This window comes from Phocoena sinus, chromosome 12 (genome assembly GCF_008692025.1).
Source record: "Phocoena sinus isolate mPhoSin1 chromosome 12, mPhoSin1.pri, whole genome shotgun sequence".
Lineage (NCBI taxonomy): Eukaryota > Metazoa > Chordata > Mammalia > Artiodactyla > Phocoenidae > Phocoena > Phocoena sinus.
Window position 1 is genome coordinate 9,574,544 of NC_045774.1, and position 23,617 is coordinate 9,598,160.

Genomic DNA, 23,617 nt, shown 5'->3' on the forward strand with positions numbered 1-23,617 from the left:
CAACAAACAGAAGTCCAGGACCAGATGGCTGGTCACAGGCGAATTGTATCAAACATTTAGAGAAGAGCTAACACTCAATCCTCCTCAAATTCTTCCACGCTGGAACTAGACACCATCCCCTGGACACCTGGCTCACTTCCTGAATGAGCTGGTTGATGCCTTTCTCCTATAAAGTCCTGCTGGTTGCATGTGGGCCTGATGAAGAGCTTTTTACTTTAGCAATGTTCCCATCATTCATGGCAGTATTTCTGATAAGGAGTCCTGGCTAATTAGGCATTTTTGTTTCTAATCTCTCTCATTTCATCAACAACACCTTTTTGAGTTGGATATTTTGCAGATTAAATCCACGGTGAGAAACCTTTGCCTGTGCCCCCATTTGTCATCAAAATATTTTTGTATTATTGTCAGGAGATCAGATTGGAGGCTACTGAAGCATTTTAAATATATTTTCTTGCTCGAGAACACTCCGCAGGGGTCACTTGCAAAGGCTGCCCTGGACTTTCCTGGGCTTGGGCAATTCAGCCAGAAAACCTCCTCTTGTTTTAAGAACTTGGTACTTTGCAGATTCTTGCACAGACTGCAGGTCCGGAGCGGACGAGCCGTGGGCAGCACTGCCATCATCAGAGGATGGCTCCTGTGAGTGTGAAACGTCACACATCAGTCTCATCCATCATAAATCGACCACCTCAAAAGCGACTCCCAAACTCTTAGGGCCTCAGCAGCGCAAGGGAGCTTAGAGCTACCGAGTTTAATATTTATCTGATGCTAGAATCTCCTACCATCCTGACCAGCAGGATGCATCCTCTTTCGGAGTGCCACTGTCCCTGTGACCTGTCCTCCCCAGGCCATACCATTCCTGAGCAGCCCCCGTGGTTAGCGCACCTATCTCGGGAGCTAAAAGCCACCCCTTAGAAGTTTCCACCCGGCTATCTCCATGGAGCCTCCAAAGCCACACAGGCGTCCAGAGGAAAAGCAGGAGCCAGAAATAGCAGCCTGATGGGACCCAACCTTACTTATCACGCATATGTTATCCCTTGTAACCAGAACTCATTGTTTCAAAAATATATCACAACCCAGTAGAAACTAAAGCATACTTTTTCTTCTGGAATATGAATTTATGATAAAGCATCAGAACTCAGCACTTCTTAATAGACTCACTCAATAAGAGGGCATCTTCCCCAAAGCATGTATTTAAACAGAAAACACATGGCCAGAACAGACTGCCTTAGGTCTTCACACCATTGACTGGGGAGAGGCACACACAAAATGTTTCTGTGCTTTGTAATTAAAAACCCAGCACTGGGCTTCCCTGGTGGCGCAGTGGTTGAGAGTCCGCCTGCCGATGCAGGGGACACGGGTTCGTGCCCCGGTCCGGGAAGATCCCACATGCGGCGGAGCGGCTGGGCCCGTGAGCCATGGCCGCTGAGCCTGCGCGTCCGGAGCCTGTGCTCCGCAACGGGAGAGGCCACAACAGTGAGAGGCCCGCATACCGCAAAAAACAACAACAACAAAAAAACCCCCAGCACTTTGCTTTCCTACAGGTGTGTCTGGCATTCCTGAAATTCTCCACTACTTCCAAAAAAAAATAAAGAAGATCCGGGTTGGGAGCGTCGCTCCTCCCTCCCTATCGGCAGCTTTTCTTCACGTTCCTCCCGCACCTTGCTCTTGGTTCTGCTTTTTTCCGAGAGAGAAATGGAGTGGTTTTATCAGAGGGTCTCTATGTTGCTGGGCAGCTCCTCGGGATATTTTGGCTTCAGCTTTAGGTCACCTTTTTCCAGGCAGGAGCCCAGCCTGACACTGGATCAGGAGGTGCCACAAAACTAAGTGGGGACCCAGTCAGCAGGAGTGAAGTTAGATAATAACTTCATCTATTAAATTGTGAAGGGTTGGCTAATTCAACAAGGACCTCATGGGGCATTCTGTTAGCATTTTCAACCTGAACTCAGGGCAGGAGATATATGTGTGTGTGCATGTATTCTTCTATATGTGTATGTATACACACACACATATATACATATATGTGCATACATGTATGTATATATACACATACACACATATACATATATATGTATATGTATATTTATGTGTATGTGTATATATATTATATATACACATATATTTTAAAGCCCATCCATTTTTGTCTCCCATCCCCTCTCTCCTAGATTAACAGAAAGGGCAGAAAGGGAAGGGAGGGAATTCACAGTCAACTCAAGAAGTGACCTGGTGACGTCTAGTGAGCTTCCTGGATGGGTTCAGAGAGAGATCCTCTCAAACCCACCTGCACCTCAGTGCCTGATTCCTGGGTACATCCTACCTGAAGGCCTGTGGGGTTGACAGGACAATGGCCTCCCCAAAGATGCCCTAATCCCTAGCAGCTGTGAATACATTATCCACATGGCAAAGGGGAGTCTGTAGATTGAAGGTCATTGGTCTTGAGATGGGGAGATTTTCCTGAATGGTCTGGATGCGGCCACTCTTCAAAAGCAGAGAGGCTTTCTGGCCGAGGGCAGAGAGATGAGCGTTAGAGGCAGGGGGGACTCAGAGCCTGAGAGGGATTTGATCCCCTGTTGCTGGCCTTGAAGAGAAAGGGAGGAGTCAGGGAACGGAGCAAGTAGAGGGGCCCTCAGCCCTACACCCCATGAGTTTAGTCAACTACCTGAATGAGCCGGAAGGGGATACTCCCCTGAGACTTCAGATAAGAATCCAGGCTGGCGACACCTTGGTTTCAGCCTGGGACCCAGCGAAGAAATCAGCCGAGCCTACTGGACTTCTGACCTACAGAACCGGGTGATAATAAATGTATGTTGCTTTAAGCCTCGTTTTTTGTGGCTATTTGTTACGACAGCCACAGGAAGCTAATAGAGCCGGCACGTGCCAGAGCAGTGCTGGGGAAGGCCCTGGCCCGGATGTGCCAGGGTGCCCTGCAGCCGTGTCTGGAGGCTGTAAGGGGCCTGACATGCGCTCAGAGCAGGTTGTGTTGCCACAGCTGCAGCTGCCAAGCTTCTGAATGTGGAGGACATGCCTGGGTAACACCTGTAAAAGGGAAAAATGCCTGGCTGTTTGTTGAGAGGCTCAGCCCTGGATATGGCAGCACTGTTTGGAAAGGCAGTGGCTGAGATTCTTAGGAGCTTTCAAGAACCGCGCCATAGGAGAAACTACGCGGGCCTCTCACTGTTGCGGCCTCTCCCGCCATGGAGCACAGGCTCCGGACGCGCAGGCTCAGCGGCCACGGCTCACGGGCCCAGCCGCTCCGCGGCATGTGGGATCTTCCCGGACCGGGGCACGAACCCGTGTCCCCTGCATCGGCAGGCGGACTCTCAACCACTGCGCCACCAGGGAAGCCCAGGAGAAACTCTTTACCTCTACCTGAGAATGATATTTCAAGGGAAGATAAGTTAACATTTGCTCTGAACCAAGTAAGAGCATTTCTCTCCTTCGTCCGCTTTCCACACGAACAGCACAGTTTGCACACTGCTGAAACACACTGTCGCTCCTTCTCTCAGCAGCGTCTGTCTACTCCCCTTACTGGGGAGCGCAATGCTATTGATTACACAGACTATAAGCACAGCCAAGCCAGGTGCACAAGCAGACGCGTGCTCTAGAGGACGTTCTGGCAGAGCTGCCCGTCGCGTACATTGCCACACATCGTCCAGCACGGGCCCATGGCCTCAGGAAAGGCACAGGTGCCTGGGACCGGGGAGGGGAGATGGCTAAGCCTGCCACACTCTTGAGGCTTCAGAAAGCATTCCAGCTGGCAGCCCAGACCTCAGTGCCGGTTCTGAGCTGCATTCATAAAACTTAACAAGACTAGCATGTTTTCATGATGGAACTGATTTCCTGAAAGACTTAGACGAGCCTCTTCTTCAGGGAAGAAAAGACAAGGCTTGGCTGTAAGCTATGCCAAAGCAACACGCCTTGAAAACCGAAGGACACAGAGAAGCGATGATGGTGGAGGATGGTTACCCCTGGCAGGGTTGGGGAGGGAAACGAAGGAGGCATTTCCCATGGGACCTGCTTTTGGCAGCCACCGATGCTGAGAATTTCATTCCCAGCACAACCTTTCCTTCTGGCCAACTTCTAGCTAACTCTAGCTTCCCAGATCATTAACAGAAGACAGGACATACCTGTGAAATGTACTCTCCAAGAGCCTCTGTACATCTTCATCTGTCCCTGTCCCCGTTTTAAGAGATTAGCAGCTGACTACAGAATCTGTAGTAGCCGCCAAAATTCTGTGCTGCCCATGAACACAGAGGGTCTGAGGATCCCCATGTGGTGACTGCACCAAGACGGGACCCACACAGGGGCGTCTGTAAATATTCAGTGGGACCACCCACTGATCAAAATGTAGTCAGCTGGAACTCAGCCTGACTTCTCCCCAGACCAACCTGATGTAACGCAAATCCGTGTGGGTTTCTGGGGGTGGGCAAGAATTCACACTTAGTTTTCTAGTGAAAGAGCACTTCAATTTAAACAAGGCTAAATGAGTCACTTGGACGTTCAAGCATTCAGAGGCTGTTACTCACACAAGTGAGTATTCGGGAGTTCTTTGGATACTTTACAGAAGAAAAGGGAACACGGTTTATGAAAAGGAAAGAAAGCCAAGGCACCAGATGAAGAGGTTATTGAGTAGACGGCCAGTCCAATACTTAACACGTTAGCATTGTAAAAAACAACAGCCGGAAAGGATATCTTGCAGGACTGTCCTTAAGAGCATTTAGGAATCCTGCTTGCTGTGAACCTGTGGGAATGAAAGCAGAATTTAGTATTCAAACATCACCTCCAGAAAACAGCCTTCAGGCTGAAAGCTCTCTCATCTACCTAAAAATAATGGGTGTCTAAAGAGCAATTGAATAATTACATTTTGTCGTTCTGTAGAACCCAGTGCACTGATCAGAGACTGAGATTCCACTGAAGTTATTCAACGAGAAAGTGGCAGATTCATAAGCAGAGCCAACATCTGCAGGATATTTCTTCAATAAAAGCAGATGGATGTCTGCATACTTTCCCGTAAGTTATAGTTCTGATTACTCCTTTGTTTTCCTCCTTTTAATGGGAAAACAGAATACTGTATGCTATTTTTTTCTCTTCTTTTATGAAACACTGTTTTCCCAAAGTTTGTTAACTTTTGACCCTGGGCATCTTGTAAACCAGGCTACGCATAAAAGATGTCTTTCTCTGCATCCCAGAGTAAACAAACTCACAAAGCTGAAGTTTATGACTGATTCCTTCTGGGTTTGAGACATATTAATATGTACTGTCTGCACAAGAAAACATTTCTTCAGGGCCTGAGTAAAGATGCATCTGACAGGAAGCGATTTGTATTTTATGTATTGGTGTTAAACGCTTTTTAAAAAGAAAAGCCCCCATGGAGGAGCTCTTGGTGGTCCCACCTTGGGGTGGCGAGGCTGGGTCCACGTGTTCTGGGGACATAATCTGGCCCTGGGATGGCTGTGAGATAAGCAGGGAGGACGGATGCCATGGGACCGGTTCTAGAGCATTCCGTGGCCTTGTCTGCTGGTCCTCGAGCTCCCATCCCCTCTGTGCCCACTGGCCACCGCGGGAGCACGAGGATGTACCGTTTGCTAGGATGCCAACCGGTGGGAGAGCTAACGAGGAAGGGTGTTCTTTTCCATCCCTGCTAGGCCAGGAGGGTGAAGCCAGCACGTGGACAGATCTTAGAGCAGACATAATCTTGAGGCAAAAGGAGGGACGAAAAGAAATGATTTCTCTTTCCCTACTGAACCCAAATTGCATCGCTTTCCCAGACTCTGCTTCCAGATGTCACCTTCCCAGCCATCTCTGTGACCGCGGGCTTCCTCCCCAGCCACCCCTCGCTGTCCTGTGTCCCCTCTCAGAGCCCGCTTCCCAGCAGGGAGGACTCAGGGGACAGTCCCCCCGCTGCTCTCTGCCTTTGCCAAGGCTTCCAGAATCTTAGAGGGATCACGGAGCCTCGTAAAACCTCTTGCCCTTCCCGAGAGCAAATGGGGGGTCAGGCGGGCTTGTTCAGTGGGGGCTGTAGTGAGGATGCAGAAGCAGGGGAGAGGAAAACCTTTATCTGCTTCCGTCCGAAACAGTCGGGTCACTTGCAGGCAGGTAAGTTCAGAATGCTATTTTGTGGAAGACCGGATTACCGGTACATCAGCATAAACTACAACAAGCTCCATTTTGCCGAAACCAGGGTGAGTAAAACTTTAGAGGAGATGAAAAATGCCACTGTGGTGGCAGGCGTCGCTGTGTGTGCCTCTGTGTGTGCGTGTGCGTGTGTGCGCGTGTGTTTGTGTTCCCAGAGCTTATGTGCGAGGCTGAGCAAGTGAAAACTGCTTGATATCCGGAATGTAGGGGCAAGGCCAAAAATGAATGTGACTATAGACAGATAGGTAGATAGGCATTTTGAAGTCGCTAAAGATGCTATAAGATGTAATGTTAAATATACATATATATTTAAGATATAAGATGTTAAAGACTATTTTTCAGTGCCATAAATATGCTGGAGTATCAGTACTTCTGTCTTCTTCTACAGTCTATTAACACATACACAGGACCCTAGTTACACTTTTGCCGTTTTGAGACTCTGAAAATAGAACAGGTGCCTCGGCAGAGCTGCGGCATCCTTCCCAGGTGGTGTGGAAGGGGTCTCTAATCAACGTTAATCCTCTTCTCCCCATCCCACCAAGTTATGGCTCTCAATCACGTATTACAAATTTGTGTCACATTCAGATAAAAGGACTTCAGTCAGAAAGAATGGGAACAAGGATTTTAAATGCCTAAGAAAATTTGGGATAGGCCATTCATGTCCAAAATTGACCAATATTTAAAAAGAACTAATGTTAAACTTTCCATACCCTCCGCTTCCCCCAGCCCCCGTACAAACCCCACCAAGAGAGCAGCGGGGAGAATGTGCGTGTCTAAGTTCAGCCTTAGCACACTGTGGTTTCAGCACTGCTGCAGGGAAGCAAGTGAGGTGTGTGTCCAGATACTTCCGGAAACATTCCAGAGAGAGGCTCTGTACTTGCTAATGGGTGGGTGTACTTCAGGAATGTGGACAGAGGCCATGCTGGTCTTTAACGTTGCTAATGGAACTGTAATGGAAGTTTAAGGCTCACGTTTATAGGTCAAAGCCAAGTGGCTTCCTTCTCATCACTCCCTATTACAGGAAAGTGAGAGGCCAGGAAATGGAAGAAATTCAAAATTATGACCTTAGGAAGGGTAATGAAAAATGCCATTTGCTCAGGCAAATATATATTAAAGTCATGTATATCTACACTTCATTTTTAATAAAGTCGCTTCCTTCATATGCCAGGGGTAGCTTGCCAATGTTCTGGCAGGTAATTAAACATCTTATCAAACATACATCTTTAACATTTATAGATATGTGTGTAAGAAAGCTCAGTCTTTATCCCCATTTTTTCTTTTTTAGGGAGGGTGACTATTCCTGCTTAAGTAGATATCACGTTAAAAAAAAATTGTTCAATTTTTTTTTGTTGTTTTGTTGTTGTTGTTTTTTCTGTTGTCCAATGGGTATCATTACAGCACATTATCCTTTGTGAAAACATGGGAGTAATTTTTCCCGGGGATCCATTAGCAGAAGAGAAAGTGAAGTCATGAGGGTGGAATAGGGACCATGTATCAAGGAGAAGGTCTTCTAAGTGAAAGAGTCTGATCCAGGGGTGCCCCTGGCAGCTGCTGTGGGAAGGATGGGGATGGGGGGTGGGAGGGAGAGAGGCAGGGTGACAAGGCTGGGAGGGAGGTGAGAAACAAAAGGCAGGCTGGAAGCGAGGAGGGGGCTAGGGAGAAGGGGAAAGAGAAGAAAGAGAGAGCCCGGAATGACCAAAATATTAAATCAAAATTAAATCAGAAAACTAAAGTCAGGCAAATGGTTACATACGTAATCTGATTTCGCCAGCATACTTACGAAGAATGACGTGGGTGATAACGAATGCAAATATAAAGACTGTCAGAAAAGACAGAGATAAAATAAACATATAAAAAAATCTGTAGTTTCTTTTCCCCACACAGTTGCCTACCCAGGGACAATGGTGATCAAATCGTTCTGAAATGAGAGGCAGAAAAAAGAAAATGGAAATCAATTAATAAAATGTCTTTTTACTTGAGGGAGCTCCCCCCCATATTCTAATAATATAACAAAATGGTATCATTGTATGTACGTACTTCCAAATTCACCACTCAGAGAAATGCTTACCGTTAAGACATTTCAAGAACATAATTATTCTTTCAACAGGGCTTAGCTGTTTTGAAAAAACAAAACGTGTGCATTCTATTCTCATTACAATAGAAAAGCAAAGATTTCCCTCTTTTGTACGAAAAAGCTCTTTGGTTCACAGAACAATCTTCCTTTAAGATGGTACCAACACTCTTGATGGTAATTGCTGGTCTGGGCTGGGCTGGTCTGGGCTGGGCTGGGGCTCAGTCTTTCATGGGTGTGTGGTACTGATTGACCATCTTTCATGGTAAGTGGCCAAGACAGAGGCCACTAGGAGCCTGGGACAGGACAGAGGGACAGTCTCTTGTTCTCCCATCCCAGTTATAGCCGTTTTCTAAAAAATGTCTCTGCTATTTCAATAGTCGTAGGAGAATTGATAGCATTTTAAAAATGATCTATGATCTTCAAATAATGTAATACACCTGATCTTTTAGTTCACAATTCTCAGCTTCCTTACCTGTAAGACAAGGATATTGTATAGTCTTGTGGGGTTAAATACCATCTGGGAAAGTATTTAAAAAAAAACAGTACGTGGTGCTTTAAGGTTTGTCAAGAGATGTCAGGTACATCAATACATTTGGCCCCGAAACATTCCTATGAGGAAAATGATGCTGCTGCCCTATTTTACAGATGAGCAAACTGAGGCCTAGAAGGGAGACTGCCTGCAGGGACCATACAGCTCAGGGGCAGTGGAACTAGCATTGAGGCCAGGTCTTTCTTGGGGCTGATTCTGTCTTCCCAACGCACAGGCTGCCTTGAGCACTTGGTAAATGACTGAGCACTGGCTTTGGGCATTTTTATACTGTTATCCCAAACCTGTGTCGCCTCACCTTGGGGATTTCACACAAAGTCTGCAGGACATTTGTTCTTCCCCTTGCAAGCAATAGCTAAGTGCTTCTCTACTCTTCAGCTGATCTATTCAGAAGGCCTATAGAGACTGTCGTTCTAACACACCCACTCATAGCAGACTGCCTGCCGCAGGTCGGGGAGGAAAATGCCACCCTTTTTCACTTGGGCTCTTATCCAAGCTCAGCTTTTACCCAATTTTCACATCTTATCTGTCTACATGTGCTTTGAAAACACACAGAGAGGCCTCTGTGAGGTGTGACCCTGGAAACAAAACATCATAAAGTTATGCAAGGCAGTGTTTCCTTTCTTTCTGGTCACCTATCACACACCACTCATCTCATATTTTATGTCTAGTGCAAGCTTATTTCTTGAAAAGGGCACGAGGACGCCTGGAGACAGTGGTGGCAGAGGAACTGTAAGATCCACCGTTGTCTGCAAATGACATCAACCAGCAGCAGCCAGTCTGAGCAGAGGACAGCCAGAGAGACATTTCAGAGCTCACCAGCCTGGTGACAACCTGATGGCCTATAAGATGCTGACATTCAAAGGAAAGCAACTCCCATTGGCGTGTCTGTGTGAGTGACACGTTAACATGTGTTACCAACCCCACACAGCTGGAAAAGTTAATCCCTGCGCAAAAACAACCTCATTTCCCCAAGTCACTGATCTACACAGGCTGTATAATGGAGAGGTCTACATGAAACAGGCAAAAATAAAAAAGAAATCAGAATCAGCGGAATTTTCCAAAGACTTTGAGGCTGTCGAGAAACCTCTTTTCTTAACACACGCCTGTGGAAAGTGAGAATGACAAGTGGAGGCTGGGGAAGCCCAGGTTAGGTTGGCACCTCTGGTTCCAGCTGTGAAAGCTGATCTCCAGATGCCAAGCACGTGGTGGACTGAGCCTCCTAATTAAAGTGAGACTCGCCCACTAGCAGAGGAGACATCAGGGCTTGGGAGGCAGAATTAACACTGCGGATCCCCCCCCAGGCCAAGTACCAAGGTCTTTATGGCTCCCGGTAATCATTTCTATGGGGGCAGGTGGTAGCTGTATTTTTAGCTTAGAAAGTTTACTATTAGCTAAGCTGAGATAACGTGCTTTCCTGAGCTGCTAAGGAATGAAAGCAACAGATGGGGCACATGAGACCCTTGGGCACGGGGTCTGGGGGGGCTTCGGAGAAAACCAGTGCTGTCTCAGAATGGGTGCGAACACCTGGCTCTCTGGCAGCCCTGAGCTGGAAGCAGTTTCCATTGGGAAATTTGTCTTACTGAAAACTTTTTCTTGGCTGACGAAATTCCCACTAACGACGTAGGCTTGCGGAGAAATGCTTCCATGTAACGGTTTTCACGCTCTCCTTTGTGATTGTTGTACACGCGTTGGTCAATGAGCCTGAGAGCTGGGTGCGCATCTCTGTGGAAGAAGGAAGCTCAGAGCCCAGGGCCGCCTCCCGGACCCCGGTACCCACCTCCCTCCTCCCTGACTTCCGGGGTGTCGGGGCGGGAGAGGGGCTGCACCCGGGCTGGGCCTGCGCCTCTTCTCTGCGAACTCTCTCTCACCCAGTAATCTCCTCCCCCGCGGGGTTCAAATGCCAACTCTACACTGATGACGCCCAAATGGCCGCCGCCGCCTTCATCCACCTTCTGGAAAATCATCTGATTTATTTTTACTTGCTTTTACCTGCCAGCTCCACTAAGCCTTTAATAAATGTTTGTCAAGGACTGAATAAACCCTCATGCTACCACGACGACGTCCCGTGAGCAAGCACGTTGCCCAAGGCCGCACGGCTAACGGCAGCCAGGCCGGCCCGGTTCTAGGGGCTTCCAGAACTCTCGCCCACCAAACGCCCCGCCAGCCGGGGTGAGCGTCCCCGTGAGCCCCGCGCTGTGTCAAGCGCTGGGACCACTAAGAAGAGAAACAGCGGCGTAACGAACCCTCCACGGCCTCCAGCAATTCCCTGTCTCGTTGGCGATGGCACTATTTTCACAATCCAGAATATTCCTCAGAACCAAAGAATGAGCCTCTAACAGAGGAAAACCGAATTTAGCGAGAAAACCAGTCTGTTCTCTGACGATGCTGGCAGCACACAGCACCCTCCCTGATGGGTCGAGGAGAGGATCGGGGCGAGGGGCGCTCGCCCGGCCCTCACTGGCTCCATTACGGAGCCGTCGAGGCCGCTGCGAACAGGGAGGCCTGTGTTACTGTTTCCAGGAGGGACAGCAGACAAGCGCCGGGCGCCAGCGGGCACACGGGTGGCTCCCTGGGGATGAGTGAGGCAGTGACTGGCCGGAGGGAGAACACCTGGGCCCGGGCCACAGCTGGCAACGTGGCCGCATGCAGCCGTACCATCTGAGATGCTTCAAACAACTGTTACCGGAGGGCAGACTGCGTATGTTCCGTGTGGAAAAACTGGAGGGTGTCCTACGCAACAGGGGGTGCGAGAGGGGTGTGTGTGATAGCGGTTCTTTAAAAAACCGCCTCGGACTTGCTGCTAAATCCCTCAACTCTGAAGTCTGGATCCTGCCAGAAAGGCGTGGTTTCTACACTGCAGCCTCTCTGGAGGGTTCCTTTAATCAAATGAGGAGCCGTTCCCTACACCAGGCTGCTGGGTATCTGTGCTCAGCTGTGCTAAGCAGAGGGACAGAGCCTCGGGGGAAGGGAATGGAACATGGGGGGCGGGGATTGGGGGTGATAACCTAGAAATTTCTCTAAAATAATGAGAGGTCTGAGTTCGCCAGCTGGGGTGCCCTGCCCACACCCCAGTTAGCATCACGCTGCCCTGGCATGGCTTATGGACTTATTTTCCTCTCCTTCCCCAGGTGAGGCCTTGCGGTGAGAAATCATCTACAGTCACCTAATAGCCCTGGCACCTAAGTGCCTGGCATGTAGCACACACTCGAAAATATACACTAAGCAAAGGAAAAAATGCCATTAATTGCCTTGGGTAGTTTTCCGAGTGATCCCTGCTCCTGGCTGCCAGGTGGAGAGACTGGAAAATGCTGATGAAAAGATGAGATTTCAGGCATGCCGACTACAGGAAAGGGCAGGGGTCCATGAAATTTGAATATGTGCAGAGAAGGTTGAGGGTTGGAAGATGCGGATAGAGGCTGAAAGAGCTGATGGGACATCTGTTAGTGTGAATCAGCTCACGGAGAAGCAGCCTCTGGCCTGTCTCACTAATGGTGGGAAGCAGAGGTGGTTTTATTGAAAGCTCCATAGGGTGCCATTGGGAGAGCCCGAGGCTTCAAGTGGAATTCAAGTCAGGGGGAATTCCAGGCAACTTCAAAGTCACCAGATTCTAAGCGGGGAAAGAAGGTTCCATTAAGATGGCCAGTGGGAACACAGTTTAGGCGAAGGAGTTATGATCCTATTTTGTTAACCCCAAACTCTAAATACTAATGAAAAGAATATTATCAATGATGATTAACGCTACCATTCACTGAGTGCCTCTTCCATCGTTATCTCATTTATCCTTGACCACAGCCCCATGAGGTAGGTGCTATCCCCACACTTTTCAGACGAGGGTGCCACTGAGCCAGGTGAGGTACCACAGGTGCTGAGCTGAGGGATTAGGCCACTCCTCTGATTAAAGGAAGATTTGACTTCCTGGAGAGATAGAGTATGAAAAAGAGGCCTTAAAAATAAGTAGAAATGGAGACGTATTAAAATTGGGCAGGGAGAGAAAAATCCACTGAAATATTAAGGGAAATACTAATGGAAACGTATTTGCAAAAGTTGTGTTTGAAGGTTGCCAGAAAAGGAATAAAAGCATTTGAAAATGTTAAGAATTTGAAATCTCCCAGAAGTCAGGCCCTCAAGAGATAAATAAAATCATATCCTCTGGCCAAGTAATTCTGAGTTCTCCATACAGTGGTCCTGGGCTCTGTGGCCTGCATCTCCTCTCTGCAAGGGTGTCTCGAGAATCCTGTGAAAACTGCTATGTGAAACTTCTCATTTAAATGTTAATTACATTTAAATTAAGGTAAATGTTTTTAAAGGCATGAAGGGGAAAATTGCTTTTTCTTTAAACCTAGGACTTTTTTACCTCCAAAATTAGAAAAATGTTGCCTCATGAGGTCTCTTCTGCCTCTTCAGAATGATGAATGTTGAGATATAGTGGTACGTGTGTTATTACGTGGCCTTTACGGTTCCCACGTAATTGAAAAAGTTATGTAATAGGAACATTTAAATATGAAACTAGCTCAAGTATCAGAGGACCATATTCTTAGACACTAAATAATTCATGCTGTTCTATATCTTTTGGTAAAATCTAATTATAGCATTGCCACCGTGTTTAATGATTTCTGGAGAGCAACCTCACCTGCTAACTCCACTCCTTTTCTCACTTTTAACCAAACTTTATTGAGTCCTTGCTATGTGCCAGGCACTGTGCTAAGTACTTCACATGAATTGCGTCACGTAATTCTCACGAAACCTTGTGAGGTTGATGTTATTATGCCCATTTTACAGAAGAGGAACGTGCAGACAGAGGAGTTGGCGTTGGAGCCCAGGTGTTAACCTGTACTCTTTTTTGTAAAAAATTAATTAATTAATTAAATTTCACTGTGTTGGGTCTTCATTTCTGTGCGAGGGCTTTCTCTAGTTGCAGCGAGCGGGGGCCACTCTTCATCGCGGTGCTCGGGCCTCTCGCTGTTGCAACCTCTCTTGTTGCAGAGCACAGGCTCCAGACGCGCAGGCTCAGTAGTTGTGGCTCACGGGCCCAGTCGCTCTGCGGCATGTGGGATCTTCCCGGACCAGGGCTCAAACCCGTGTCCCCTGCATTAGCAGGCAGACTCCCAACCACTGCGCCACCAGGGAAGCCCCCTAACCTGTACTCTTAACCACCACCTGTTCCCGCCTCCCACCACCTGTTCCCGCCTCCCGTGCCAGTTCCCTGCTGGTCACTGTTCCAGGTGGGCCCTGAGGACCCGGGCCCTCCCTCCTGGGGAAGCACACTTGGGCACCCACAGCTCCAGGCACAGCACATCAGCGGGAATGGGAACAAGAGTGGACCATGGCCACACCGGGACAGGCAGTTCTGTCGGTGGCCCCTTGGGCTTCTTCTGGTTCAGGGCATCTACCCTCTGGGGGATGTGGAGAAGACCTAGCTCATGTCTGGGTGCCCACCCTCAATCAAGAAGTAATCTAACCTGTGAAAAGATGGCCTCATTCTCAGCAAAGTGAACATCAGAAGAAGCGAACTTGGGCTTCCCTGGTGGCGCAGTGGTTGGGAGTCCGTGTTCGTGCCCCGGTCCGGGAAGATCCCACATGCCGCGGAGCGGCTAGGCCCGTGAGCCATGGCCGCTGGGCCTGCACATCTGGAGCCTGTGCTCCGCAAGGGAGAGGCCACAACAAGTGAGAGGCCCGTGAACCGCAAAAAAAAAAAAAAAAAAAAAAAAGAAGAAGCGAACTTCTTATGGAGACATACAGATTGGACAAACCTGTTTGCCAAACACTATTTATTGAGACTGTGTGGCTTGGGGGTTATGTGGGGCAAACGGATGTATCAGGGAAGGTTTCTTATGCCCCCCCCCCCCGCCCCAACATATCTTTGCTCCTTTTCTGAAAATGATTTCTATCTGTTTAATTTTATGGTGCAACAAAATCAAGAAATCATATTAACTAACTCTGTGGCCTTAAAGTATTAATACATCTCTTCTACACGGGGACTTAGTTTCTTTACATGTAAAAAGTTGGATTAAATAAGCTCCAAGACACTTTTGAGATGTAAAATTAAATGTAAAGCAACTCTGTGTTTTATTAACACCCGTAGGGATTCTTCTGGTCTTGAGTCCTTGCCAGTGTCCCATAAATTAAGATTCTGCAGCTTCTAGCTCCTTTTCTTACAAAATCTAAAAGTTTTCAATGTAAAACCAATTAGTAAATGTAGAATCGTTGTAACCTTTACACTACAATTTAACATAACCTTGGACCATACCCCCTACCCCACCCGCATGCTCTCATTTGCCTCTGCCCTGGCTTTGCCACTACCCGGCACAGTGCCGAGTCTCTTTGGGCATCAAATGAGGGGGCTTGACTAACGGCCAACTAAGGTCCCTTCAGCCCCTCAAAGGGGCAACTTAATATATTTCTGTTTCCTCTAATTTTCTAGGGTTGTTTACCATTTGCTTTTAACTCCTGTTTCCAATGTTGGGGAAATTCTGTGCTTCTAGGAGGAGAGACAAGCGTGCATGGGAGATGCATTTTGAAGCAACTTATACCATGAGGTAGACATGCTGATTAGAAACAAAGATGAAGCTGTTGAGAAAAGGAGTGGGGGGAAAGGTTTTTACAGGAAGCAAAGAGAAATAGTTGCTATTTCTAAGAAAGTGAGGGAGAAGGGAGAAAAGGTTTAGTTTGTGATATAAATAATTTTTGAAAGGAGATATAAGAAAGTGAATAGAAATGAGATTATTTTAAAAAGTGAATCAGCCTGTTGTGGTGCAGAAGGAAACCCTACAATTCCCAGGAGGGTCATCAAATGAAGAGTAAATTCTAAGGAGGCGGGAGAATTACCTTCCCTTGTCTCCTCCAGCCCCTCCCAGAGCTCTCTGTCTTTATCAGACTCAGAATTAGAGCCCCAGCACTGAGGTCTTTGAGCTTTCTGGAATTTAGTTGCTGGATTAGGGCTCTGCGTCATTATGATAAAATCAGTAATATAAGTTCCAATTTGTACATCCTCAGGAAAACAGTCTTGGTACATTGGTGGTCCTCAGTAGTTCTCCAGCTGTAACTTGCTAAGTTGTGAAACTCTAAAATAAGCTCCACTATAAGCAGGGCTTGAATGCTAGCGAGTCTCCTTCTGGGGCGGCCACTCCCTGACCCCTCTGGGCCCCTCTCAGCATCTGCTCCACTCCGTCTCTGGGTTTGCAGGGCCAGAAACTATGCCTGCAAGGTCTCCTTAATTCTCCACAGAATAAAACAATTATCTTCTGAATCTGAAAAACAAGCTCATGCTATCGACCAACACCCCGCTTTCTCTAGAATTCTCTAGTCTCCATTCCTCTCTAGAAATTCCAAGCCTTGACATCAGTATCCACACCACCCTACATCACAATGGCTTAAACACCTGTAGGGCTTTCTGGTTTTCAATACCTGTTCACATTCTTTACCTCACATGCCCCATACCGAACCTCTGACGTGGGCAGCACAGATTCCCAGGAACAGGTGACACAGAAAGTGAATCTCACACCAAATGCAACGGCCACAGGCCCAGGGCTCCTCCAAGCTACGTCTGGGTCTAGAGCTGCTTCTAATGTCTACTCCCTGCTTCTCCCACTTCCCCACACTCTTTGGGCAGGTGTTCTTTCATGGCCAGTTACTATGTTTTTTGAAGCCAATTTATCCTCAAAGTGAAGGTTTCAGAACTGACTTATGGGTACATTATACACGTAAAGCTAGCAGTGCTAAGGCTCTTCAAAACCTTTTGACTACAATACACAATTGAAAAATTATATTCCAGATGGGCGCTTTTCCAAAGTAAGCCTGCTTATGTGGTCTTGCAGCAAAGGACCTACATCATCTAAGGTGCGGAGAGCTGTGTCTATGAGCAGGTACAGCAGCCTAATGGAATTGATGATGCTTCCCTTGAAAAGCAAACTGTGATATGTCCAAAGTAGTTCTCTTAAAAAAACGGATCCAGAATGAGACCTCTTTGCAAAGCTTCTGAGACACTTCATTTTTCTTAAGTTGAAACTGTAGACCCAACTTCATTATTAAAATATAAGGCGAGCTCAAGGAAAGAAACACAGCTATGCGTTGTGCCTTTTACAGTTACAAGTGTCATTTCTCATCTGGTAATATAATTATATACGTATTGTGTGTTACAAGATTACGTAGTCAGATGTTGGATGGGAGCGTGAGAGGGGCACACCCTCCCCCTCTAACCCTTCTTCAGTATATGTTCTGACAGTCACCTGGAGGGCTTATTTCTATGAGGGTGATATTCACGTTTACAATGTTCATAATGGTCCTCAGTTTCCCGTTTCTAAAAGGTGGGCGTGGCCAGAAGACCCTCAGGCGCCCTCCCGGTCCAGCCCTCCCAGAGTCAGGAGTTCCTGTGGCTCAGGCCCGCTCTCTGCGAACAAGTCCTGGCTGCCCCTTTGTTGGTACAGAATAGAAGCAGAGCTGAACTCATGAGCAGGAGGGGTGTTTGATGCTCAGAAGTCATCTGTAGGGCTTTCCAAAATCCGCACTGCACACTGACTCTGCCCAGACGTTCAGCCCCCTGGAGTACCTGCTTCTCCAGCTGCCTGGGTGGCATTTTAGGGCATGTGCCCAAGATTCCACAATCCTGTGTCCCTTCGGCTCAGGGTTTGGTGATCTACTACAAACATCCAGGCTTGGGAGGGTGCCATTGGGAGTGGATAAGCCCAGTCATTCCTCTCGAGCACAAGGGTTAGCTTGTGCACCCTTGGGCTTTTTTTTTTGCAGTATGCGGGCCTCTCACTGCTGTGGCCTCTCCCGTTGCGGAGCACAGGCTCCAGACGCGCAGGCTGAGCGGCCATGGCTCACGGGCCCAGCCGCTCTGCGGCATGTGGGATCTTCCTGGACCGGGGCACGAACCCGTGTCCCCTGCATCGGCAAGCGGACCCTCAACCACTGTGCCACCAGGGAAGCCCCACCCTTGGGCTTTTATGCTTCTCATCGATGTATTTTCCTCGGGTGAGTTCATGCCATCTTTCCACTGCCTGCTAGACGTTTCCACCTAACTGTCCCATAGCCACGGCTCATTCAGCGGGTCCTGAGCTGTGTTTATTATGCTCCCTTGTCCTCACTCCTCACTAACCTGCCTTTTCTTAGTAAATGGCACCCCCATGCATCTAGTTGCCCAAGGGAGAAAATGCATTCATTTCTGCCTTTGGCTCTCACCCCTCTCATCCAGCTGGTCAACAGGATTGTTCATTGTATTAATCCTGCTATCTTTTCTATGCTTCTGCTCCCTGTCTCTGAAGGCCACTGCAGCAACCCCGTGACCTCTTTCATGAACCACCGTGAAACCTTCCTGGTTTCCTCACGCTGCTGCTAGAGGCACCACCAAAGCAAATAAGACCATGGCAGCCCTTTGCTTGTATTCCCTGGGCAGCTCCTATGACCGCAGCCTTGATGTCTGCAGAGCTAATGCATTTCCAAATTGAGCTCCTTGGGTGCTGGAAGGCCCACCTTTCCTTCCCCTTCAACTAGAGCAGTCAGATCTATATCTGTTTTCTATATTGGTTTCCTCACTATATTCTTTTTCTACAATGGTCCACTGTTTACAACCACCAGAAAAAAATTACGATCGGCTAGTAAATGTTCACTGTAATTGTTCTGAGCAGTCCCAAGTTAAGTTTCAAATATGTGATATTGCTCTGTTGGTGGTGAATTGTTGAAAGTACATTGGATTCTTAAGTTAAAGGCCCTGAAGTCCTCATCCTAAATGCCTATTTTGTGTTGTAACCTAGGCAGGTTTCTGGGCCCCAGCAGTTGGATATGTCATTAAGGTTTCTTTCCCACTCAAATATTAGGATTGTATGGCTAAATAAAACTTTTCAAGAATTGAAGTCCATTGCGTCCACTCTATACAAAATTAGGAAGTGCTGGCAGGCCTCCGCAGTAGAAACTCTATAAATAACTGATAAGAGCTAGCTCTCTTATAGACCCAGGTTAGACCCGGAGCTAACTGGTGGCCCTACGGAGACTACTAAGTAGTACATCAATACTCCCACCACCAGAATCAGGTCAGCAGACTTCTTAGACTCTAAATATAGTGTGTTGTTTTCTTGTTTGTTGCTGTTGTTTGTACAAACCATGCCAGCACTTCACAGAGTTACCACAGTCTAGTCAGCGGATTGTTAATTACTTTTCTAAACACAGACACTCAAAAGAACAGGCCAAAGATTCTATCTAACAGTCAGGACTGGCTATGTACTCTGCGGGGCCCACTGCACAAGGAAACTATAGAGCATCATATTCAAAAATTACTCAGAATTTCAAGATGGCAAGAGCAGAGCATTAAATCAGCCTTGGTTCCTACATACCCACTGAGCTGCCCTGTTAACTGTTCACGGCCCGGGAATGTGGTTTTCTGATTTGTGGCAGATTAATGTCTAGAGATTCTATTGCGTTGTCTGAAAGGATTTACAGAGAGCTGCTAAGATCAAAGTATAGTGAGGAAATTACAATTATCTAAGAGTTAAGCTTAACAGTAGGCCAAAATACCCATTCCATATGGAGAGCCTTGGGGCAAGTAGCAAAACCCTCCTGGCTGACACTTGCTAGAGCTACGGAGCTCCATCCCGGGCAGGGCCGGGAGAGGCTCTCACGGTTGCACTGGCCTGGGTGAGGTGCGATGGGATGAGGGTGATGGAGGAGGACCATGTGATGGGGGACATCTGAGGCAAAGGCAGCAAACGCTAACACTGCACGCCCTCTCATCTACTGTCTTCCACGAATATCAGAAGCTCTGTTTTTTAACCTCTAGAGTACTGATTCTTAATATTTTATTTCCCAATGCTTTGAAAATCCAATGAAAATGACAGTCCCTCCCACCCTCACGCACTCACACCCAGCCTTTACATACAGCTTCCTGCAGCCTGTTCTTAGTTAACAACGGTTGACCTATTGGTTTAGTTTGCTGAAACTGAAGTAACCAATTTCAACAACTAATTTTCAAGTTGAGTTGTTCTAAGAAGGCAGAAAGGCAGGCGCCTACCTTTGATTGGCTTGCTAAATGTGCCCTCTCCTCGGGACCCGAAGGTACACACCCCAAACCCTAGCCCCGCTTGAGGCTGGCACTCTGCTCACCCAGCATAACTGCCAGTCATTGACCACAGGTCGGGAGCTGCTTTACATACAGGAAGGGCCTATGTTTTATTCAGGGTTTTCCAAGCTAAGGGCTGTGATCAAGTAGTGAGTCATAAAACTAGTTTAGTTGGTTGTGCCCAACATTAAAAAAAAAAAGAATAAAATAGAAAATATCAAGGCATCTCATATACTCAAGTACGGCTGCATGAAACTTTGAGTATCTGTGTAAACTGAGTCCCAATATAAAATGCATTTCTTACTGTGAGTTGCAGGGGGGAAAAATTTGAAAGCTACTGCTTTATTCAAATTGGCAGCTGGTACATGATAGGCCCTCAAATACTTGCTGAGTGAATAAATATATGTATAAATTATATCTGTAATAGGCCTAAACACATTATGAGTCATTTGAAATTGTCATTTCCATCCTCCCAGAACTGTATCAGGGTTACCAGTTCCTTATCAGACTTAATTTAAAAAATTATCATTTCTCTTGGAGTCTAAAAATTTTCAATTGTACTGCTGGGAGGTCTGAGGGTGTGAGTGGTGAGTTTTGTTTAGACTGGGGGAAGGAAACTTTTTTGTTCCGGTTGAGAACAGTAACCTAGTCACTGAGAGAAAGGTACCCCGGAAAGATGAAGCAGATACAGGTAGAGGAGTATCCAATTCTCTTTTTCTCCTTCCTCCCTCCCTTCCGTCCTTCCCTCCCTCCTTCAGCAAATGTTAACTGAGCAGCTGCAGGCCAGGGAGGTGCAGGTTGCTGAGAACACTTGGTGAGGGACAGACAGAGCTGCTCTCTTGGAGCTTACACGTCCACCAGGCAGAGGCTTTCATCAAATAACCGGCCAGAGCTGTGAAGGCCGAGCACAGAAAACCCAGGGAGGAGTGTGCTTCCCTAGGAACCAGCCCACAGCCCTCCGTGAGAGGACTTCACAGAGAAGATGTGCCTTTTTCCAGGAACTGAGAGGAGACCCTCAGGGCTGGAGTCCAGGCAGCAAGGCGTGAGGTACCACAGAGCTGGAGAGGGGCAGGGCACAGATCTGGTGGACCAGGTGAAGGATGTGGGCCTCCTTCCTATGAGCCATCAGCAGGAAAGCACACTTAAGGAGAGAGGTGGTGTGCTCAGATTCTGTTTGGGATGGTAGCGGGTGGACTGGATGGTCGGGGTCCACTAGGAGACCCCCGCCCAGGCAAGGTGAGAGATGACGGTAGCTTGCAGTTGGCCATGCTAGTGTAAGGGGACGGAAATGCACCCACCTAGTAAGAAAAAGTACAGGGCCTGGTGGTGTTTAGGGAAGGATGGGAGGGGAAGAAGCCAAATATGAAACATTTGGTGTTTGCCTTGTGCAACCGATGGACGGCGTTGGCACTCCACGAGGTGGGGGTCCCGGGGAATGCTGACTTGGGATGTCTCTGGGCTCTCCAAGTGGAGATGCCCAGAAAGCAGATGCATCTGCCAAGTCTGGAGCTCTGAGGAGAGGCCTGAGCTGGAGACATAAACTTGAGAGACAGAGACAGACTTCGGGAAGGCAAAAGGCAGCGAGACCAGAGATGAGCACACTCACTCCCCAGAGACGCGAAGCCAGGAGCCACAGACAAATCAGGGGAGACAGAGCGAGCCAAAGAGGTTCACGTGCCGCGAGAGCAAGGCAAACAGAAACTGACTTTCACGAAGTAGTTGCCTGTGGCTTTCTTGGGTGTCGAAGAAGTGTTTTTAAAACAGACCTGCCGTTGGACAATTACAGGCGGAAATGAGGTGAGCACTTCTTGGTCAGCTAAAAATAAAACCACGGTCAAAGATCACTTTTCTCTGGATTAGGTCCAATTTACCTTTGCATTAGAAGTGGGCATGTGTGCAGTGCATGGACCTGTGGTTGATTTCATGGCAGCAATCCAGGACCGGCTGAAAATGTGCCCGGATGCCCCAGAGGTCCTGTGGTTGAGACCCTTCCTGTTGGTGAGGGATGCACTTTCCAAAATATAGCACCAGACAGACAGTCTCTTTCTTTTGTTGAAAACAGTTTTTAAATACATAAATGCACAGAATAAGAAAAGATGTATGTTTTAAAATTGACTTTAAATGCATTGTTTTAAACTATTAGAGTCTTCTAACAAAGCATTTTTCTGAAGTATACATGTAGACGGCTCCTGGTCTTACACGAGAATATCTGCCCCAAGTATCCCGAAAGCCGCCCCAGGGCTGGCTATGCACGTTCTGCTTCCCATGATGGTTATATTTCTCATTCTACGATTATAACTTAGCCTTCTGACTATGAATTGGCTGCCCAAGTAGTTGGACCAGTCATAGAGTCATTTGCTGAAGATGAACACGTCAGCATCCTGGCTTTGCTGGTTCCGTGTGAGAGCTCAGCTAACAGGGCCTGTCCCAAAGGGTGGCTCTGAACTCGACAGGCCAGCAAGCCAGGACCCAAACCTGCAAAGAGCAGGGCTGCTCTGAGGGGGCTCTGGGGGTAGGCCTGCTTCCCAGGGTGTGAGCCAACCTTGCCTGCCATTCCTCATTTATGTGTGTGAACGCTCCCTCCACCCCTGCCTCCCAAGGCTGTGGGAAGGCTTCCACGGATGTGAACAGGATTAAGCTCACTGAACCTTCACGGGGGCGGGCAGTTTACTTGATTGTTCTCACTCTAGGTCCAGATTCTTGACTCAGGTAGGATCTATCCAGTTCAGCCGCCTGTGGATAACGATACTTAAGGGAGGTGGGGTCATCCCTTGGGCCTCTATGATGCCAGCGAAGGACTCTGTTGGGAATGTCTGAGGCTCCCTGAGGACTCACCCTACAAAGCCATGGGCAGAAGTTCTACAAATGCACGTTATGATGTTATCTCTGAGTTTTCCTCTCCAAGGAAATGCTGAAGACTTTCAGCCAGCAAGTCTAGGAGGCTGGACCGGTCCAGCCAGATGCACCTCTGGGGTCCCCTTGCTGTTCCCTGACACTTTGAGGCAAGGCTCTCCTTCCCCCACACTCGGGAAGGCACTCGCCCCGAGTCCAGCCTTTGTCCGTGGACGGTCCCTTGTTATCTGCGGCTTCTCGCAGGATTTGCTTTCTCCTCTCGGCACTGTCTCCACCTCCTCTGTTCTCTGTTCTGAGGCCCCAGGAGAGGGGAAAGACACTTTCTGTTTAGGGCAGGATTGAAAGTGGACTCCTTGTTAGCAGCAGCGCGAAACATTTTTGGCTAAAGACCATTCAACAGACCACCTCACTCACCACGAAGCTCTCAGTGTTCTTCGTGATGTCACTTTGTAAACAGCTGGACAGCAGGGAGGAGGGGTCATGCTGGTGGTGGGGAAGGTTCTGGATAGGGGGCTGCCCTGTGGGCACAGCTGGCGTTCTGAGCAGCTGCGGGGCAGCCCCGAGCCAGGTGAGACGCGTCTCCCCCCAGCTCTGTTTCCTCTCAGCCCCAACGGCTCTGACCCAGCACCTTTGCTGCCACTTCCATCTCACTACCTCTCACTTCCTCTCCACGTTCGCCTTTCTTGCTCCCTCCCTTCTGTATTTCTTTTCCTACTATTTTCTAGCACTTCTTTCCTCCCCTTCCCCCCTTTTTTCTTCACTGTCTCTGACCTCAGACACCAGCCAACCACTCACAGCTGGACACACGTGGTACCCAGTTCCTTGAAGCTGACGTCACTGTCTCTGGGTCCTCATGTTTAAGTTGCTGCAGATCCAGTTCTGGACCAAGAGCCAGACGGTTCCGGTGGTTACACTGAGTTATGTACTTTATAGGCTCAGGTCATTGCGTCATGACTGA

The 23,617-nt window shown here is 48.1% G+C and overlaps 1 protein-coding gene across 2 annotated transcripts in view; it reads right to left on the bottom strand.

The window, feature by feature from the left end:
- Positions 1-23,617, bottom strand: part of ZDHHC14 (zinc finger DHHC-type palmitoyltransferase 14) — a 276,340-nt gene that overhangs the window by 31,970 nt on the left and 220,753 nt on the right. For both annotated transcript variants that reach the window (XM_032651904.1, XM_032651903.1), the window contains exons 4-5: positions 7,913-8,050; positions 4,690-4,738 (exon numbers count right to left, since the gene is read on the bottom strand). In XM_032651904.1, coding sequence (XP_032507795.1) covers positions 4,690-4,738; positions 7,913-8,050 — 187 coding nt within the window. The remainder of the gene's footprint in view (positions 1-4,689; positions 4,739-7,912; positions 8,051-23,617) is intronic.